Raw genomic sequence first — 19,108 nt, 5'->3', positions numbered from 1 at the left:
CGGAAGAACACCAAGTGAATAGCCACAGTGGTGATAATAAATGTGCCTTACTGTCCTCACAGGTGGACTCTAGACTGCCCCCTATGGGTGAGGGAATGTCTTTGCAGACTGGTAACCAGTCCTTGCTGGTCTCCTGTTTGGTCTTACTGGGACCAAGACAGACTCCCCTGACATTGGATAAGTAGCGACTAACAGGAAGTGAAACGGTTTTATGTTTAAGCAGTTTGTGTGATTTTAAACCAATTTCTCAATCACTGTCACAGTATTAAATACTTCCAAAGTGACAAATGATTTAGGAACCTCCTTAAAATTAAAGATTACACTGAAATCAAACCTAAAGTGTGTCATTTTTTAAAGGCATTATTTACACAAAGTGTCAGATGATTATAGATTCATGCAAGTGTTTTACAGGTTTCAGTATAAGCTTTCATTAACCAATGATTTATTCCACATTGTGTAGATGCTAACGTGATAGCTCGATACTGAGATATGGTTTGAAATCATTTAATTTTACTGTTAAGATTTGGAAACTTGAGCTGTGGTTTACTCGGCAACAGTATGTGGGTTAATCTTGACAGATAATGAGTTCTAGTGTGGGTGATGTCAGAGGTTAAGTAGTGCTCAGTCCAAAGCCCAATGAGGCCCTGCGCGTCGAAAGACTCTGTTCAAAAGTGAGGAGCAGTCGTGATGTTTCTCCACTGCACGCTAGCACGTTTTCACTGTGAGACTCAAGCATAAAATTCCCCCCGTGAGTAATAGCACAATGCTAGAGGAGCTTTAGACGTCAAAGGTTTGGGATTAATTAAAAGTGAAAGGCAATCTAGAGGTCACAGGTGAGGCAGTGGCTGAGGCACACTAATCTAAGTGACCAGTTATTGTTGCACCTTGGCCAGGATTTGACCCTGCTTAGCAGCCTAAAGCATCCGGCTTCATTTCAAAGACAGCAGCACCAAGGCAGCAAAAGCATTCTGCCTCCTTCCACTGCTGTTTACGTTCCGTTACTTTATCTTGATAAGACGGTTGCAGGCTTCAATTGAAAAAAAAACTCTCTAATGACGGTGGGGACACATGCTGCGCAAGCAATAGTCATTATCATAAAGTCTTTATCACACTATGACTGTTTAATCCACACAGGCTGCAACTGCACTCTTCAATAACACACACTGACTTATAAGAATACACTCACTCTCTTTTCACAACTTTACTGAATCTGACTAAACAGAAACCACTGCGATCAGAAGATACTGTTCATCTTAAGCAGATCAAAGGCTGAGTTGTCATAGCCGTAGCCTCGCAGTGGCCTAAATTTAAGCCTTGTGTCAGATCTCGATGTTGCCGCACACTCTGCTGGAAGTTTCTGCTGGTATTCTTGGAAATAGCCAGTAGCTTCTGTTCATGATATGTTACAAATGACACCTGACCAAAGCTGGATTTAAAATCTTCATTTTAATGTTGTATTGCTGGTTAAAATCTGCCTTCTTCTATAATAATGAGGACCAAAAACAGTCTCCACGTTGATGTGTTAAAAATAGAAAATAAACCAAAAAATAACAACTTTGGAAATAAGAAAACTATTATTTGCACATTAATTTAAATCTTAATGGATATTAAAAGAACAGAATTTATATTTCCTTGTAACTGACTTGTTTAATTATAAGCATAAAGCATGTATATGATGTGCTTATAGTCAGGTTAGTTTTGCATTTAAAATAGTTTTTAAAAAATGGAACAAAAAGACATGTGTGCTGACTCACAATATACTTAGTAATGTTTTTCAGCCTTAAAATTATAAAAGAACATAATAGTTGAACAGAAAAGAAAACCTTTTTTTGACTGGGAGGCTATTGTGCCAGTGCTTTATGAAAGAATGACATTAGTTTAACGTGTCTATGAAAGACTTTCACTGACCATATAGTGACAATTTACTTAAAATTCACAGATTTATCAGTGTCAGTGTCCAGTGTCCTGCATCATGTCCCGGTTACACTAGGTGGCATCACGCTTCTGCTTCTAGTTTCTTCCAGTCACGCTGACGTGAGTAAAGCGGAAGACCAAAATAGACGCGAATTAAATTATAGGACAGAAAAACTTGAATTACAGGATGAATGTGACGGAGTCGAGAGGATGTTGCTGGCAGAAGGCAGGAGGAAGGAGGGAAGTCAAAGGTCGCATTACTTGTCCCAGAATCGGAGCGTGCAGCGCCCGGTCACGCTCGGGCTCCGCCCCACCGCCGATGACGTCACGGTGCCACAGCCTGTGACGCGCGGACGCACCACTCTCCTCCTCTGCTTCGGAGCGAAGCATCATAAAATCATCACCCATCACGCTCTCATTCTCTCTCCTCTGTTGTCTTTTTGATCAAACTTGTGACTGCTGGAGAACAGGGAACGTCTGGAGAGCCTGGTCCAAAACCCCCGCATCTCAAGCGCGAAGGTTTTCTTTTTTGTTTGTTTGTTTTTTAAAAGCTCAACACAGAACAGAAGCTAGCAGCCTGACTCCTGTTGGGCAGACAACGTCGCTGGATGTTGCCTCACTGTTTTTATTCTCCTCTCTGGATATTTTAGTGCGGCTCCTTTCAGAAAGCGTCGTTCGGAATTTGCACCATCCCAAACCGCCCTTGGCCTTAAATTCACAGCGCGGTTTTCTAAAGAAGCTCCGTTCTTATTTTAAGGCGCATCTGATACTCTGGAGCGATGCCACACTTTCCCTGATTGTGTGTTAACAGTTCATGCAGAGAATTCGCGTTTGCGTAAATTAACGCGTAAAAAGGGAAAAGTTGGTGCGGCGAAGTTTGGGGACCGTCGATATGGCGATGGTGGCGTGGAGAAACTCCGAGGGCGTCGGTGACACTCAGGGGCCCCTGTCCTCTCCCGTGTCCCAGGTCGCACCTCTGTCACTACCCGGGCAGCTGACGGGACACATGAACCCGGTGCCTCCTCTGGAAATGCCTCCAGCAGCAGCTGCCCCTCAGAGTGCACCGCCGGCCAGCCAGTCCAGCACCACCGCCGTGCCCAACGGCACTAACAACAGCACCACGTCCTCGTCGTCGTCCTCCTCCTCGTCCATGGACAAACAGCAGAACCAGCAGATCGAGTGCATCGTGTGCGGGGACAAATCCAGCGGGAAACACTACGGACAGTTCACATGCGAAGGATGTAAGAGCTTCTTCAAACGTAGCGTCAGGAGGAACCTGACCTACACATGCAGGGCCAACCGGAACTGTCCCGTAGACCAGCACCACCGCAACCAGTGCCAGTACTGCCGCCTGAAGAAATGCCTCAAAGTCGGCATGAGGAGAGAAGGTATGGGAGAACCTCCTGCTGGTGCAGCTGCACAGAGAATGTCCAGCTGCCTCCTGTTCATCTCAAGATATAATCTATTTATTTCATTTATTTTCTGTCCTCCATGATAATGTCCTCGTCGTGGAATTGTGCACAATGTATAATTCCAAGGCTCCTTTTGTCCCTGAAACTGGGATGTTTCCAGCCCAGCAGAGATTTCCAGTTAGCATCTGTGTTCCACAGCTAGCACCTAAAATCTGCTGCTGCTCGTAGGAACTGATGCATGCGCGAAACACCAACGCGCACGAACCGTGTCCCGCGCCGGCAGAATTTATTGAATTTGCATTTTAAACGAATTTGCGCTTTTGTTTTTTCGTTGAAACGTCCAAGTGCGTGACTGCGGTAGATTATCGGTCGCGTGTGGCCTCTTTCTAGTGTGTGTGTGTGTGTATGTGTGTGTGTGGGAGTGAGAGAGAGAGAGAGAGAGAGTACTTGTCCTTAAACGGCTCCGTGCCCATTTTTGGCCTAACCTGATATGACCTAGTGGTTCCAAAGAAAAGAGTTCAGGGCTCTTAAACGTCATGGCCTCAAATCAAATGATGTTGATCCAAGTGTTATGTTTTCATTAAGCAATATAACCAAACTATAACTAAAATAATACAAAAAATAAAAGTCTCACGGTCACTTTGTATTTAGCAGAAGCTGTTGGAAGTTAAACCCGAGTTTTACTATAATTCCTTATGAATCCTTATTTATTTCAGCAGCTGGAGAAAAACAGCGATGATTTAATCATGTCTGTGTTGGGTTTGACAACCTCCTGTTCTGCAGTGTTGATTTTGACCATTCTGTAAATCATTGTGCCGTTTTCCCTCGCAGCTGTGCAGAGGGGCAGAATTCCCACGCAGTCCTTCCACGGGCAGTTTGCCCTCACTAACGGAGACCCTCTCCAGTGTCACTCCTACCTGTCGGGGTACATCTCGCTCCTGCTGCGGGCCGAACCCTATCCGACCTCCCGGTTCGGCTCTCAGTGCCTGCAGAGCAACAACCTCATGGGCATAGAGAACATTTGTGAGCTGGCGGCGCGGATGCTCTTCAGCGCCGTGGAGTGGGCCCGCAACATCCCGTTCTTTCCGGACCTGCAGGTCACGGACCAGGTGGCTCTGCTGCGCCTCACCTGGAGCGAACTGTTCGTGCTGAACGCCGCCCAGTGCTCCATGCCGGTCCACGTCGCGCCGCTGCTGGCAGCCGCCGGCCTCCACGCCTCCCCGATGTCCGCGGACCGGGTGGTGGCCTTCATGGACCACATCCGGGTGTTCCAGGAGCAGGTGGAGAAGCTGAAGATTCTCCACGTAGACTCGGCGGAGTACAGCTGCATCAAAGCCATCGTCCTGTTCACCACAGGTATCCCCCCCAACACACACACACACACACACACACACACATACACACACACACACACACACGATAAATAACGTATAAGCAAAAGCACCACCTGAACCCGGCTGTACTTACGTTTTTTAATTGCGACAATTTAAAAAGCGCGAGACCGCGATCGGGTTTAAACTAAATTAGGAAAACGAATATTTTCTATACTAAAGTTAAATTAAAGTTGGAAAAACTGAACTCGGCCTGCTAAAACATTCTTAAATAAATCTATTTTTATTAACGTTATTATATATTACATAGAAACATCTATAAATTAAGGGACTCATATCTTTCACTTTATTTTTTTGTTTTGATTTTGATATTTTTAAACATAAAAAAGTAACCGAATTTATTATTTTGTACTTTATATTTGTGTTTTCTTTTTAATGTAATCTTCCAAATAATCATGAAATCTTCAGTTAAATATCTGTAAGGAAATTAATACTATATCACAATTAGGATGGTGTTGTACCTCCTGTAAATTTTTTGGTTGTTTTTTTTTTGTCAAATAGTAAATATTTAAGAGTGTTTTAAAAAGGTGAAATGGTGGTCCAATCTATAGTCCACAATTAGTGATAATTTCATGAAAAAAATGAAACTGTTCCACTGTTTCATGAGTGCATTTTTAAAATGGGACACGGACGTTGTTCCTGCACCACTGCTGCCTTCTGGCCTAGCAACACAACACAACACAACATCCTGACATTTTAATGTCCCATCATCACTGGAGCTGTAATTTTAACAGTGTAGCGACGGTTCTACGTGACTCACTGCAGCGGCGTTGCTGTGTACACTTTAAGGACAGTGTTATTATTGTGTTATAACGCGTGTAAAGACCATTATACTTGATTACCTGCTTGAGTCTGGCATAATCATGCTAACTCTGTGGTGTTGCATTCATAATCTGTGAGAATCTGAGCTCAATTTGAGCTGTTCGTGACAAAATAATGACTTTGAGTCCCGCAGATTAATGCTGATTAAATGGCTGAAACGTGACGTTAGCCTCTCGGCAGTAACCTTTCATCGCTTTGCCGACATCCCGTCCGCTCCTTCTCTCCACTTGCAGATGCCTGTGGACTGTCTGACGTGGCCCACGTGGAGGGTCTGCAGGAGAAATCCCAGTGTGCTTTGGAGGAATACGTGAGGAGTCAGTATCCCAACCAGCCGAACAGGTTCGGGAAGCTCCTGCTTCGCTTGCCTTCCCTCCGCACCGTCTCGTCGTCTGTCATCGAGCAGCTCTTCTTCGTCCGGTTGGTTGGGAAAACCCCCATCGAGACTCTGATCAGGGACATGCTGCTGTCGGGAGGCAGCTTCAGCTGGCCCTACATGCCCCTCCAGTAGGGCTGCAGTGGCACCGCGGGGATGGCAAAGCGGGGTCCGAAAGTATTGTCGCTGCGACTGGAATGAGATCGCTACATTTCCACTGCTGAAAACAAAGTGGAGATTCTTTTTTTCCCCTTGTTTTTTTTAATTATTCCAGCTGTTGTTTTTGTAATTCCAGAGCCACAGTTCTCCAGATGTCGCATCTGAATCCCACTGATGGACAAATTATATTCCAGATGTCCAGAGACTGTTTTTTTTTTGCAGTGAATCCTTCACAAGGTTTTTTGGGGGGCAGGGGGGCATATTTATTGGACCCAGTGTGAATATTTATCATGTTCGTAAACTGTTTTGTTCCCTTTTTGAAGCGGTTTCGACCCAGCCTGTGAGAGAACCGCAGGGAGGTTTCGTGTCTGTTTGTCGTTGTCGTCGCTGGTTTTCTTTATGATTTTTTTGTACGTTATTACCATATATGGCACTTTGGATGACAGGAACATTTCATAAAGATTTAACATGCATTTGAAGCCCAGTAGTGTCTGAGGGAAGTTATTTTGCAATGTTATCTACGGACAAAAAATGAGATTACTCATCCGATTCTTTCGATGGATTCTTTTTAATGTCAATATCCAAAAAATGAGGGCAACAAAATGTGTGGAAAACGTTTGTACTATCATTATTTTCTTACATTCATATTTTGTACACATTTTATTTTGTACCTGCTCACTACCTTCATCCGATTGTGTGGTTCTCCAATTAACACAGCAGTCAAATGATATTTTTTTCTCATGAAGCCTAAATTTTTTAGCTCCGATTTATGTGACAAAGGATAAATTTCATATGGACTAAAATAACAGAAAGTCTCGATATGATTTAAATGAAGTATCATGCATAATACTAAAACAACTGTTTGGATTATTTTGCCCAATTTGTGGATTAAAGGAAAAGTAATGTAATTCCAGTATTAACACGTTAGCCAACAATTGGGACATTGATACGTTCTTCATTCTTCTCCTAAAGTTTAGGGAAACAAAAACTGCACACAGTGAAAAAATACATTTTTTTGATCATAAGTTTTGCATTTATGAGCCCATGCTGCTTTATGGCACAAAAAACACTGCAGGTTATGACTGTGTGTGTGTGTGTGTGTGAGTGTGTGTGAGCGTGTGTGTGTGTGTGTGTGTGTGTGTGTGGATTTGGATTTTTTTTTCTACAACCACTTTAATGTACTGTGAAAGCATATTGGTTCTGTATTAAATTATAACTCAAGATTTATAAATAAAGTGTATTTGGTTTATTTTGATGTTTAACAAATCGTCTGTTTTTGTTTAAACTCCGCCCCTCCAAACACACACACATACACAAACCCCACATGTAAACGCAAACATTTCCCTATAATGCATTTCCCAAGTATTGATAGTGATGATTTACGACTGAAACCAAGTCATTTTCTCCCCGTACCTGTGGACCCATAGAACATAATAATTCAGAAAAGTGCTTGAAGAGTGTATGAAAATGGAACTATAATTGTGTGTGTTGCCAGATTGAGGAGGACAGAGAGGATTAAGGCAGCTTCTCTGCTTCTTAATGGACACGGAGCTAATGAGGGGCCCCTGAGCGCTCTGTCACAACAGTTTACCCCGAGGACGATGAAGCTGGGTGCTCCATGCCCCCTGTGTGTTCTGGGCCAAAGGGCCAACATAAAACAATGGCGCCACCCCACTCAACTCCCCCCAACACACACACACACACACACACACACACACACACACACACACAGAGTAGTGAGAAGAAGGTAAATGCTGAGGAGCTGCTAGTTAAACGCCTGCAGCACAGATGTTGGTTATGTTTGCATGTACATTTTCTTTCAGTCTTTTTTTTTTTTTGGTTTCGTCATTTTTCGTGACCCTGGTGAGAGAAGCGAGGGGCAACTTCCGGTTCCGCTTCTTGTTTACAGTACGCGTGATTCGGGTTTATCCAATCATATCCCAGGGATCCGAGTGACCAACCAATCACGGTTCACAACCAATCAGTCGCGGCACTGACGTTCGATCACCACGTATATTACCACGGAATATTAAATATTTTCTTGATAAACACATTCAAACAAATGAAATGTATTGATAATGGCATCATTTAGCTTGTTTAGCATTAAGCACCTCAATTTGAATTGATACTTGAAAAATATAAATCGTCAGAGGCATATGTTTTCCAGTCTTTAATTCGTGCTGTTGGCTTAAATACAAATGTTTTTATTGATATTAATGCCGCGAAAATTGTGCCAAAGAGACGACAATTATTAGAGCAACGCTTCCTTCCATTAATGCTATTTATACATATTTTAATAATTTGGCTGATTTGTTTGGCCATCTTCAAACAGGATCAAGAACCACGCACGTCTGAAATCTGCAGCATGGAATTGAATTTTAATTTGGTCCCTTAAAAAAAAAATATATATATATAGGCAAAATAAGGCTTACCAGTATGGTACGGCAATGGCTCCTTCATCTTAAGAAATCAAATTAGCAGCTGTAAATTTATTGTCTGTTGTAAATGTGCTGATCAAACAGTTGATTAAACAAAATTATTAGCTATAGATTTTCAACCAAAATTTCTTCGGGACACTTGAACATTTTGAAATGAAAGTGTGTGTTTCACTCGCTAAAGAAAAGAAAAGTTATATTAATCCTTCAGACAGAAGAATTCAGACATTGCAGTTATTAAATCACATCTTTCGTTACATTTTGCTCATCAAACCAGCCAGAGAGAAAAAGAAAATCCGAAATTTAAAAATCTATTCATTTGAGGTTGCGTTAATAAATTGTCCGACTTTTTTTGGACGACCCGTTACAAACTAAACGGTAACACACAACAGATCGACCCGATTTTAAAAAATAAATATCAGAAATCTGCTGGATTTTTATTCATATCAAAAACGCGATCTGAGACGGCGTGTTTTTAAAAATGATTCCTCTTTCAGAAGGCTCTGCCCCTCATAAAACAAGATTATTATTATTATTATTTATTTTCCTGCTTACAACAGAATTCTAAAACCTCTGTGTGTGTTCGTATTTTGTTTTTTATTTAAATGGTGCATTTAGATACACTTATTGTATCTGTTCATAACTGAAAAAAACGCCACACAAAATAAGGTTTGTACAGGCTCTTCACACAAGAATTTTAATGATGTCAAATCAACAAATGCAGAGTTAGTCTTTTAGATAGTCCGTTATTGTGTTAAAGATAATTTAAGTTGTTCTCTTTGGATAGAAAAAGACCCGAAAGTTTAAAAAAAATAATTAAAAAAAACACTGGAAAGCAAATTATTAAATTTTAGATAGATGACCAAAACACAATGAAAATTAACAAAAAAAACAAACAAAATGTTTCTGTGTTGACCAATGTCCCCTTTAATCCCCTTCTGTGGCTGAGTGACAGCACACCTCAGACCCTGAAGTCATCAAGCTGACATTTGAATGAAGGACTTCGTTTGGCTCAGTCCACTGACCTTTGGCCTTTCCTCTGACACTGTAGAGACGGCTGTGATGACACTGGCGAGACCTGCTGCAGCCTGATGGAAAAAAATATTTTTTATTCAAGAACGCACAAATTAGGACAATTTTGGACAGACCTGAAATTGTATATCTCGCCCTTTCTATTGGATTTTATGGCGGGAGGACTTCAGTAATGTTTAGCCCCAGTGAGCTCGTCTGATGTTCGTGGAAACAAATTCTTAAAAGAATGTGGGTGGAAGTGTGTCTGCCGAGGAGGAGCCCCTCCAAAGACATTTCAGTTACAGAGGAGGAGGGGGGAATGCACCAATCAACTCAAGGACTGTATAAAGAGTGGTCCGTGGTTGCTAAGAGACAGATGCAGAATAACCTCCATGAGAACTCTGACCATGACCCCTTCTCCCCCTTATACAGTCTCTCAATTTCCTGCCCAATTACTACACAACATTAAAGCCCACCTCTGAAGGTGAAAGGCAGGGTGTGTGTCTGTGTGTGTGTGTTGGTGGGTGTGGGTTTTTATTGAGTTTGAGATGCTGCAAAGAAGCAGATTAAGATGATTTCACAGAGCAAAATAAAACATACATGTGTCATCATTTCACATAAGAGGATGAGAGTGTCCTGGCGCGGCTAACATAAAGGACCGATGGTGCCGTGTTTTCAGCAGCAGGACGGATGGTGGGCGGAGTCATGGAGGGTTGGGGAGAAGGTGGGGACGGGAAATCTGTCAGACGAATGAGAAGATGAAGATTTGACAGAGAGGTGACAGAGAGTTCAGCTCGTGCGAGGCCTGACGATTAGCGCGCCGGCAACTGACAGGTGGAATCCCAGGGGCTCCTCTGTCACCGCATCTGTTACCGAGGCCCGATGCATCGTGGTCGCCGCCATTAGCAGGCGCCCAAGGGTAGGAACGGGCTCCAGACGTCACTGCTTCTGATTGGCCCATTTTTGCAGTCGCAGCCAAGATTAAACCTTTATTGTGAACAGAAAGCAGGACGGAGGTCATGTTAATCCCACACTAATGCATCACAACCAGTGAGCTGTTTTTATAACGCTCTTCCTGGAATCATCCTTATACTTAGTGTGGCTGCACTTAAATCTCAAAAGTGTAGCGCTTAGAGGCCCTCTGCTGTTGAAGCTACCTTAAGATGCAAAAGAAATATATTTTAATCAAGAAAATCATACCGTGGTGGAAATTATAATAGATGCTAAGTCAGATGTGACCAGAACAAATGTCAGTTATGCCAGAAATCCATGTGGATCAAAGCATAAAATAAGATGCTAGCATCAGAACAAAGCTGGACTCATGCTGAAAATCAAAGCAACTGCGCACGATGATCACATTCCTCCTCAGGCTGGGCGTCACGACTCATTTTGAGGCGCTTTTGCTGCAATTTTGCGCTGTTAAAAGTGCGATTTTAATGAAATATCAAAGTCTGATCATGAATATCAAGGTTGTTTTTAGGCTCCAGACAGAGGAGATATTTCACATGGTTTCATTGGAAGTAGCTGATGTGTTTGATTTTATGGGATACTTTTCTGCCCCGACTAATTATTAATTTAATTATCTTAGTTTGTAGTTTTCTATTTAAAAAGTAGTTGAATGCAACAACGAATCATCAGGTTTTCTATGGACAAACACAGTGTCCAGTACTTTTATAGACTTTATAGTTGTTTCTTATGCTTTCATGTAAAAACAGTAGAGGGAGAATAAACAGTAAGCTGTCACAGCGTCCATCTTACTGTGGTGTTAAAGTAATGACACACAAAGGATTGTTACTGTTTTAAAAATATTACCCCATTTTTCTTTTCTCATAAATGATATTGTTTAAGCCTTCTCAAGGTCGTTTGGCCTATTTCAAATTAAACAGAATAAAAGCCTGAAGTTTATGTTGCGTTGAGAAAACCAGTTCAAGGGAACACTGACATGTCAGAGTTTTACACGTGTGCATGAGTTCGAGCGTGTTCCTGCCCATCCTGGGGCATTGTTGTTTCCTTTATAGCACTTCTTAATCATCAATGATCGTTCACGGGTCACAGGAATATTGTGTGCGTGCTGTGACCTCTGACCTCTTGAGCTCCTGACTGGCGGTGGTTAGTGATCTCAGTGTTTGATGGTGTTTAACAACAGCGGAGAATCCTTCCGAGTCCAAATGCTATCCATAAACAGATCAGACCTTTTCCACAAAATGGAAAGAATGGAAAGATTCTTAAAAAATACAGCAAAATTTCTGGACCAACAATGTTGCAGCGTTGTCATGCACATCTTTGCGTAGCCATTGGCATAGCCTCAATTCACAATACGCGACATCGCTATCAAGTCTGGATTTGCTCCATTTGCTGTATATGTCACTTTGTTCCACTGTTACATTCTGCGGGAAGAGTGAGGTCAAAGGTCAGGACTGTGTTTTCGCTACAGAGCAGACACATCAGCTCAAGAACAAGAACATTAGTGTGTATTTACCTTTAAGCCAAGACAATTAAAGGGAAACCACATTAAATCCACCACTGAGGAGACAGTGTTGTAGTTGAGTTGTGTAAGAGGAGACAATAATCTGTTGTGTAAGAACGCACGCATGGAGATGTAGAGTTATTCAATTTTGAGGTCTCGGAACGTGTTTATATCCTGAGCCTGAATTGTTTTTCTTATTGGAGTGTTTGAAAAATGAAACATGATTTTTTTTTTTTACAGAGGTCTGTATCGGACACGGTGGGAGACGTGGCTGATGATTGTGCTTTGGAGCAGTTGTCATAATTCTGCTTTCATAAATATTAAAAACAAGGGGGGAAAAAAAGAAAGAAAGAAACATCAACACACAATCTCCCCTCACGTTTGCTCCTCTGTCAGTCTTGGTGACACAGTGACACACATGCAGGAGCCACCCAATAATACACAAGGTCACCAATGAAGATGATCATTTGTGTGTCAGGTGCAGCTGTGGCAGCTCTGCTCACATGACAACAGTCTTCTTCTTCCTCCACCTTCGCTGACGAGACTAGGAGGAACGGCGTGGAGGAATGCGTTCCTCCTCAGAGTCAGTCAGCGGGCCGAGGTCAGCCCCCCCACGTCAGAACAGCTTCTTTGAACCGTTTACTCTTCTCGTTATTTCTGGCTCTTCGGCGTGTCAAACACAGAGATGCTCAGAAGATAAAAAAAAAGAGTGATGACTGTCAGATGCAGAGGGAGGCACGCAGAGCTCTCCCAACAGGCAGTGTGTGAGAGCGGGGCCCCTCGGGGCCCTGTGGACGGCTCATGCTGAATGGGTGCCCCGGCGAGGTGACCAGGCTCATTGAGAACAGGTTACAAGGGGACGGGAATGCTTTTGCTCTGCGTTTGGCCCCCTGACCCAGTGTCCAATATCTGCGGTGGCAGCTTTGAAACCCAACATATTTATTTGCGAGGCTCTGAAGAGAGAGGGAGGAGCAGCTGTCAGGACGGAGTCGTCCTCCCACTGACAGCTTCATCTGCTCTGGAAACGCAGCGATGACAGGAGCACAATGAAGCTGTGTCTGGGCGAGGGACTGTCATATGTGGACATGCTGAGATTCAGGCGAGTTGCACCCCCCCCCCAGCTCCAAAACTCTCAGTTTATTTTTTGGGGGGTCTGGGGGAACACGTGGGAACTTGTCATCGCTTTGCACGAATGCCTCCATGTTTCTTCCTGCTGTTTTTATCGCATCTTATAGAGAAAGAAAGCAAGAATCCAAGGACTTGGACGTGTGGACATTTACTACCCACCTGTACATCTCACATCCACCCTTCTTAGATATAGCTTTGAGTATATATAGAACCATATTATTGGAGAGATAAAGACCAACAACCTAACCCCAGTGCACTTTAACCATCCATGGAGTTGTTTTCATGGTAACGTGAAGGGTTGGGGGGGCACAGGTTACCTTAAAGGATATGATTCAAGGCTTCACCTGGGTAAAGCTGGAATTATACCTTTGCATTTAAGTCCTAGACCTATAGCTCCGATTTCCTTTCCTGCTACTCCACAACCAATATGGGAGAGTTCAAACACTTTATGTCTGTTAATTTTTGAAGGCGTGTGAAGTCTATGAGCATTTCATTCACTGCCAGACAGTTGCAAACAGGTTGAAGATGTTACCTCCTCCCGCTACCACAACACCTTCTGTTTCTATTATGTCCACACTGGTACTTGAACTGGGAATCTGCTGCTTCCCAAGTGCCCTACAGAGCTAGAGAATGAGATGGAGTTTAAGTGAAATAGCGACCAAACTGCATCCCACACAGCTGCATAGGTGAGCTCCAGATTTCTTTACCTGCTGAAGGCCATCCTTCTGTCTGCAGGTCCGTCCGTAGTTCTGTCCACAGCCTTACAAATCTGGTAGCTATGTGAGGTGTAACTGTTGCCATGGAGAAGCAGGGCTCAGACTTCATGTTCGACCTGAAGCAGCAGCTTTCTGTTGGTCAAGTTTTTGATTTCTCATTTGATTTGAATCTTAAGGCTCAAACTCCACGTGTGATTAATATGTAGTAGTTGGATGAAACACTAAACTCTTGGATAACAATGGCATCATTTGAGCAGCAGTTTGAAATGTTGGACCAACTGTCTAAAAGAAAAATGAGAGTAATAAGAATAAGAAAATTCAACCGTGTTCAGCATCACCCCCTCCCACCCACCATCCCCCCAATCTATACGCCACAACCGCACCACTAAACCTCTGAGCATCGTCTCCACCATCAGCTCAAATTACCATCCACCTCTAATTGATGTGAACAATAGCAGAAGAAAGCTTGTTAATGGTGAACATAATTGTCCTAGACAAAAGGCCAAACACAGCAAGTAACACTTTCCAGCAGGAGTGAGCAGAAGGCGACGTCTGGGCTGCAGCCAGTGAGCAGGGGGAGGAATTTCACCACAGATATCCATCTACCACCTGAATCACATTTCATTACAGCCGTTAAACAGACGGACAGACTCTGAACGCTCCACTTTCACGGTCCCACATGGCACATCGATGCCGGTTCAGACTCTATTTTAGACATGCAAGGGTGCAAAAACACGGTGCATAAAAATTCACAGCCAAAATAAAGATTCTAAGACAGAGAGCAGGAGCTGTTGGAATTTGAATTGGTTGATTTTCTGTATTGTCACTGTGAAACCCTGAATTACCCTGAATGTCCGTTTCCACTGCTGATTAGAATTCAACTCCCCCATTTAAGAAAAAAAACATGACCAGATTCAGATGTCGTGGGCTGGTTAACTTAAATTACAGTTTAAAATTCTTTAAAATATAAAGTTTCTAAATTGCTTCTGAAAATGCAGTTGTTAAAAGATGTAGACTGATTTAGGGGTCCTATGGAGTTTGGCTCTTTCAACAATCACAAACAACACAAATAGATTCAAGTAATTAATAAGAAGTTTCCTGAAAAATCAAATTTGTGAATGGTAATGGTGGTCATAGTTACCTAATAATATATAACATTCAACATTTTCAATATTTTTTAAAAATGTGTGCGTGTGCGTGTGCGTGTGTGTGTGTGTGTGTGCAGATGAAGATTGCCCCCCCCCTCTCTGGCTCCACTCCCCCTCTGTTCCCCTCCCCCTCCCAGCATCCCCTGCTGCTGTTGTTGGGGTGGTCTCCTCCTCTGCTGTCACCAAGCTGCTGGTTTTTCAGTCATCCCCCCCCCCACCCCCCCACCCCACCTACCAATTCCCCCACCCCTCCCACCCCCCTCCTTCCCGGTGCTCTCAAGGCGTCACAGGATTACTGAAGCAGTGCTGACATCTCTATCAGGCCCACCTAACACCCCCACTCCCCCCGCCCCGGCCACCTTTTGCACTTCAGGAGCCGTCAAACTCGCTTTGAAAAATAAATAAACACAACAAGGACCCCCCCCCCCAACAAAAAAAACAACAAAACATAGAATATAATGAGGAAGAAAGCTTCAGCAGAACGTACATTAAAACAATTAATGCACTTGACGTAATTGTGCAGCCGTGGGTCAAGACACTGAATTTACACCAAGCTGAAGACAAAATGTAAAGCCCCTCCTCATTTATCCATTATCATGTTCACAGCCGACCCCCCAGTGGTGGAGCTGCTCTTTCCACATTGTGGGTATTTCATTAGAGGCTGCCTGATCACTCTGTTTGAAGCAGAAGCATCATCAACCCCACCTAACACACACACACACACACACACACACACACACACACACACACACACACACAATTATTATAACGATGATTCTGCACTTTGTCCAGATTGTTGACACTATTTTCTGTTCTCAGGTGAAGTAAAGAGGATAAAAAGACACAGTCAAGGACAACAGCATCGAGGTGCACTCTCTCTCACACACACGCACACACACATGCTTCATCCACGTCTCTATCGGCTGTGCTGTAGATCAGTGTGAGTGACGGCAGCTCTTTTCTTTCTGCTGTCCCACAGATCGCAACCTTATTATTTTCAATTTATCTCTGCTGACAGAAACTCAAATCTCTTTAATTTTATTGTCCCGATGAATCGGATTCAGTTCTTTTCAGTCATGTGACCAGTTTCTCTTTTCATAAGTATGATTGAATTTCCCCCTGCTGAATGCCGGAATGTCTTTGCAGGCCAGAAGCATTCATCCAATCACCCCACCACCCACCAGCGTTAGGCTTTCAGATTTGCACGGGGGAACATTTTTCATCTGCAAACAAACTGCTGCTCTCCATAGAATTCCGCAGTTGCTCCGGCCCAGGCGTTATTATCAAGCAGCCTAAAATGACACAGTCGGCAGGGGGCCATGCCAGTGGAAAGATGCTGTCCATTAGCTGTCAACAATGACCACTGGGTCCACCCTACGATTGGACCGGCAGAGAGGGGATCATCTCATCCCAAGCCTGGCTGAGAGATCACACAGGCCCTCATTGTCCCAGCCAGCCTGGGGTCTTATTGTAGCAGCATCTCTGGGAAAGGACGGGCCTTCACGTCCGTGCCCCGCAAAGAATGGTCTTTCTCCGAGCTGAGGCCAAGCAAACTGTAAGGGAAGAATCTAGGGGAGCACAGAGAGGCTACTGAGTAGATTTGGAATGGGGCAGCCCTTCTGAGATGGGTCCCCATCCTTTCCTTCTCCCTGCGCTGACCTCCCGTCTCCACCCCTGCTTAATAAAGCCTGGGCCTTGGTCATTATTTTGGGCAGATGGAGATGGGGGCAGCCAGTGAAAGGAGTCGGTGTCACTCCTGAGGAGAGGATGGTAGGGATGACAGAGAAGAAAAAGCAAATCAGAGAAAAGATCAAAGGCAGAAGCTCGCCTTTCACTCGTCTGAAAGCGCCAAAGAGGATAAGGAACGATCAGGCCTGGGGTCTCCTGTCCTCTCTGGCAATTAGACTCAGCTGATGGAGAGAAAGGCATGAATGGCAGGGTTCAAGGCCCTCTCTAGGACTCACACAACGGGAAGGAGTTTTTCCCCGACGCCTCCTTTATCTTCCTCTCCTTTCAGAGTGTCAGAAATGCAGCTGAAATATCTCTCCAAAAAGACAGCACAATCCCCAGTGCCTAACCTTAATCACGGTGGCTGATGAGATTGAGGAGCGTGTGTATATGTGTGGGTGTGTGTGTGTTTGAGAGAAAACACACAATCTTTTCACAAGTGAGATGTAGTCGTCTTGTATCTGACAATTAAATTGAACAAATTGGAGTCCATATTTCTATGAGGAGACGGAACAGTCTGGACAGTTTAGCACCGACAGCATCCCGCTGTAGTTTCAGCGCATTCATCAAGACTAAACAATGCTGTTTACATCGTCCAAGCAGGTCTGGGAAAAAAAGCCTGCACATTAGAAATAAAATAACAATAGCTGTGAGGGGGAAAATACAGCGATGGGTCAGTAAACAACTCCTAGTGGGCGACCTTCTGAGGGTCCCTGATGGACGGGCAGCCATGGCGCCTCTACGGTACAATAGCGTCCACTGTTTCATACAATTTAGTATTCCCTTATCTGACTGGGGAGCTGTATCGGCCACAGCCACAGCAACACGTCCCACAGGAACTTATTAGCATCCTCTGCATATGCAAGAGTTTGGATAGGCCGTCGATCATCCTTACAGAGGGACGCGCCGCTTCGCCTACAACTTAAACAGCTCGTCGTAAAAGGAACACGGGGGAATTTGAATACGCGGGTCAAAGGGCAGCGAGGAAACCATATGTGGGTCATGTAAATTTGATTTTAACATACGTCTGTTGGTGATTTAATAAAAGTTTGTTTGTACATCCACAAAATTGTAACATCGTGCAATAACTATTGTTTTATTACTGTTTTAGCTGTTGTAATTTAGAGCTAATGTAGAGGAACATTAACTACATGCGGTCCCTACAGCTACGACTGAGACCAACAACAGCTGGAAGGAGTCTGCTGGTACCGGGAACCATCTGGGCCATGAACAGAGGATCAGGTCCACCGTGGAACTCACCACAGCTGCACCTACTTCATGTCCCATCAGAACAAATTTCAGAGCAGTGTGGAGAGAGCCAGATGTTCCTCCTGCTGGACACACAGCTGCGTTCTCTCAGCAAAAAAGGGTGTTCTCAAACATGATCAGCTTTATTATACTACAGAAACCCGACGGATTCTGAGCGCAGACAAACACACGGAAAATTCATGACCAATACGAGGAAAAATGTCAATGCAATGGACCAACAATGAAATATACTTTCTGCATAGAAACCTATACAAATATTTATCCTGATAACATCTGGAAGACCCGCAACATCGGGTGGATTAGACCCAGAACCAGATGATGGTAGGTCAGATCCAGCTGCAGGCAGAGGTCAAAGTGATGAGTGAAACCGTGAGTTTTTAATGTTATTAATGTATCCTTTTATAAAATATAACGTGGGGAAAAAAATGTAAAAATGCACTGAATTAAATCCAGTCACAGAGGACGGTTTCTGCTATAGCTGCACAGTCAATACAGAATGGACACACAATCCATATACAAATGCCAGTTAAACTCACCCGGGACATGTAAAATCGGCCCAAACCTGCATTTAGCATTTCTAGTAGTTTTGCACACCAATTTTGTAAAAGAAAAGAAGAAGAGTGAAGTAAAGTTGTTATTTGGCAGTGTTGGTCCTGCCTGTCAGTCAGAGCTGTGGGATGATTGTAGCCTCAGGCTTGGCTGGATCAAGAGCTTTGATGCTGTCCTGCTCAGGGACGACATGGTGGTCCAACAGCCTCTGGGCAGAACACACCGAGGCTGTGATCTACCTGGACACTGACTCCCTGAAGGATTGTCAGCACTGTTGGGAGGAGTGGGTGTCGCAGCCACCATGGTCAAAAATCGGGCTCATTACTGATCAAAGACTTTGGATCAGACTGACATTGTCCTTTAATATTAATATTTGAGGATTGGAGAAGCTTGTCTCATCTCAAGTCATCTCTCAAGAAAGAAGGTTTGAGAAAATGATTGTTTATCCTGAACAGTTTGAGGTGGAGCCCAAACTAGGGGGGGCGGGGGGTGATTTTATCTCTTCTGATTTGCGCTGGTTATGGAATCGCCACAACACACGCTATTCTGCTACGTGACCACATCAAGAGTTTGAGATCTGAAGCAG

The 19,108-nt window shown here is 43.7% G+C and overlaps 1 protein-coding gene across 1 annotated transcript; it reads left to right on the top strand.

Annotated features, from left to right (window-relative positions):
- The first annotated feature begins 1,468 nt into the window (after window positions 1–1,468).
- Window positions 1,469–7,319, top strand: LOC101076052 (COUP transcription factor 2-like). The gene is made up of 3 exons (XM_003969419.3): window positions 1,469–3,302; window positions 4,158–4,682; window positions 5,773–7,319. Exons 1-3 carry the CDS (start codon window positions 2,807–2,809, stop codon window positions 6,045–6,047), a joined length of 1,296 nt encoding a protein of 431 aa, XP_003969468.2. The 5' UTR covers window positions 1,469–2,806; the 3' UTR covers window positions 6,048–7,319.
- The last annotated feature ends 11,789 nt before the right edge of the window (window positions 7,320–19,108 follow it).

This window comes from Takifugu rubripes, chromosome 13 (genome assembly GCF_901000725.2).
Source record: "Takifugu rubripes chromosome 13, fTakRub1.2, whole genome shotgun sequence".
NCBI classification, from domain to species: domain Eukaryota; kingdom Metazoa; phylum Chordata; class Actinopteri; order Tetraodontiformes; family Tetraodontidae; genus Takifugu; species Takifugu rubripes.
Note: the sequence above shows the minus strand (reverse complement) of the source record. Positions and strands in the feature narration are given on the sequence as shown.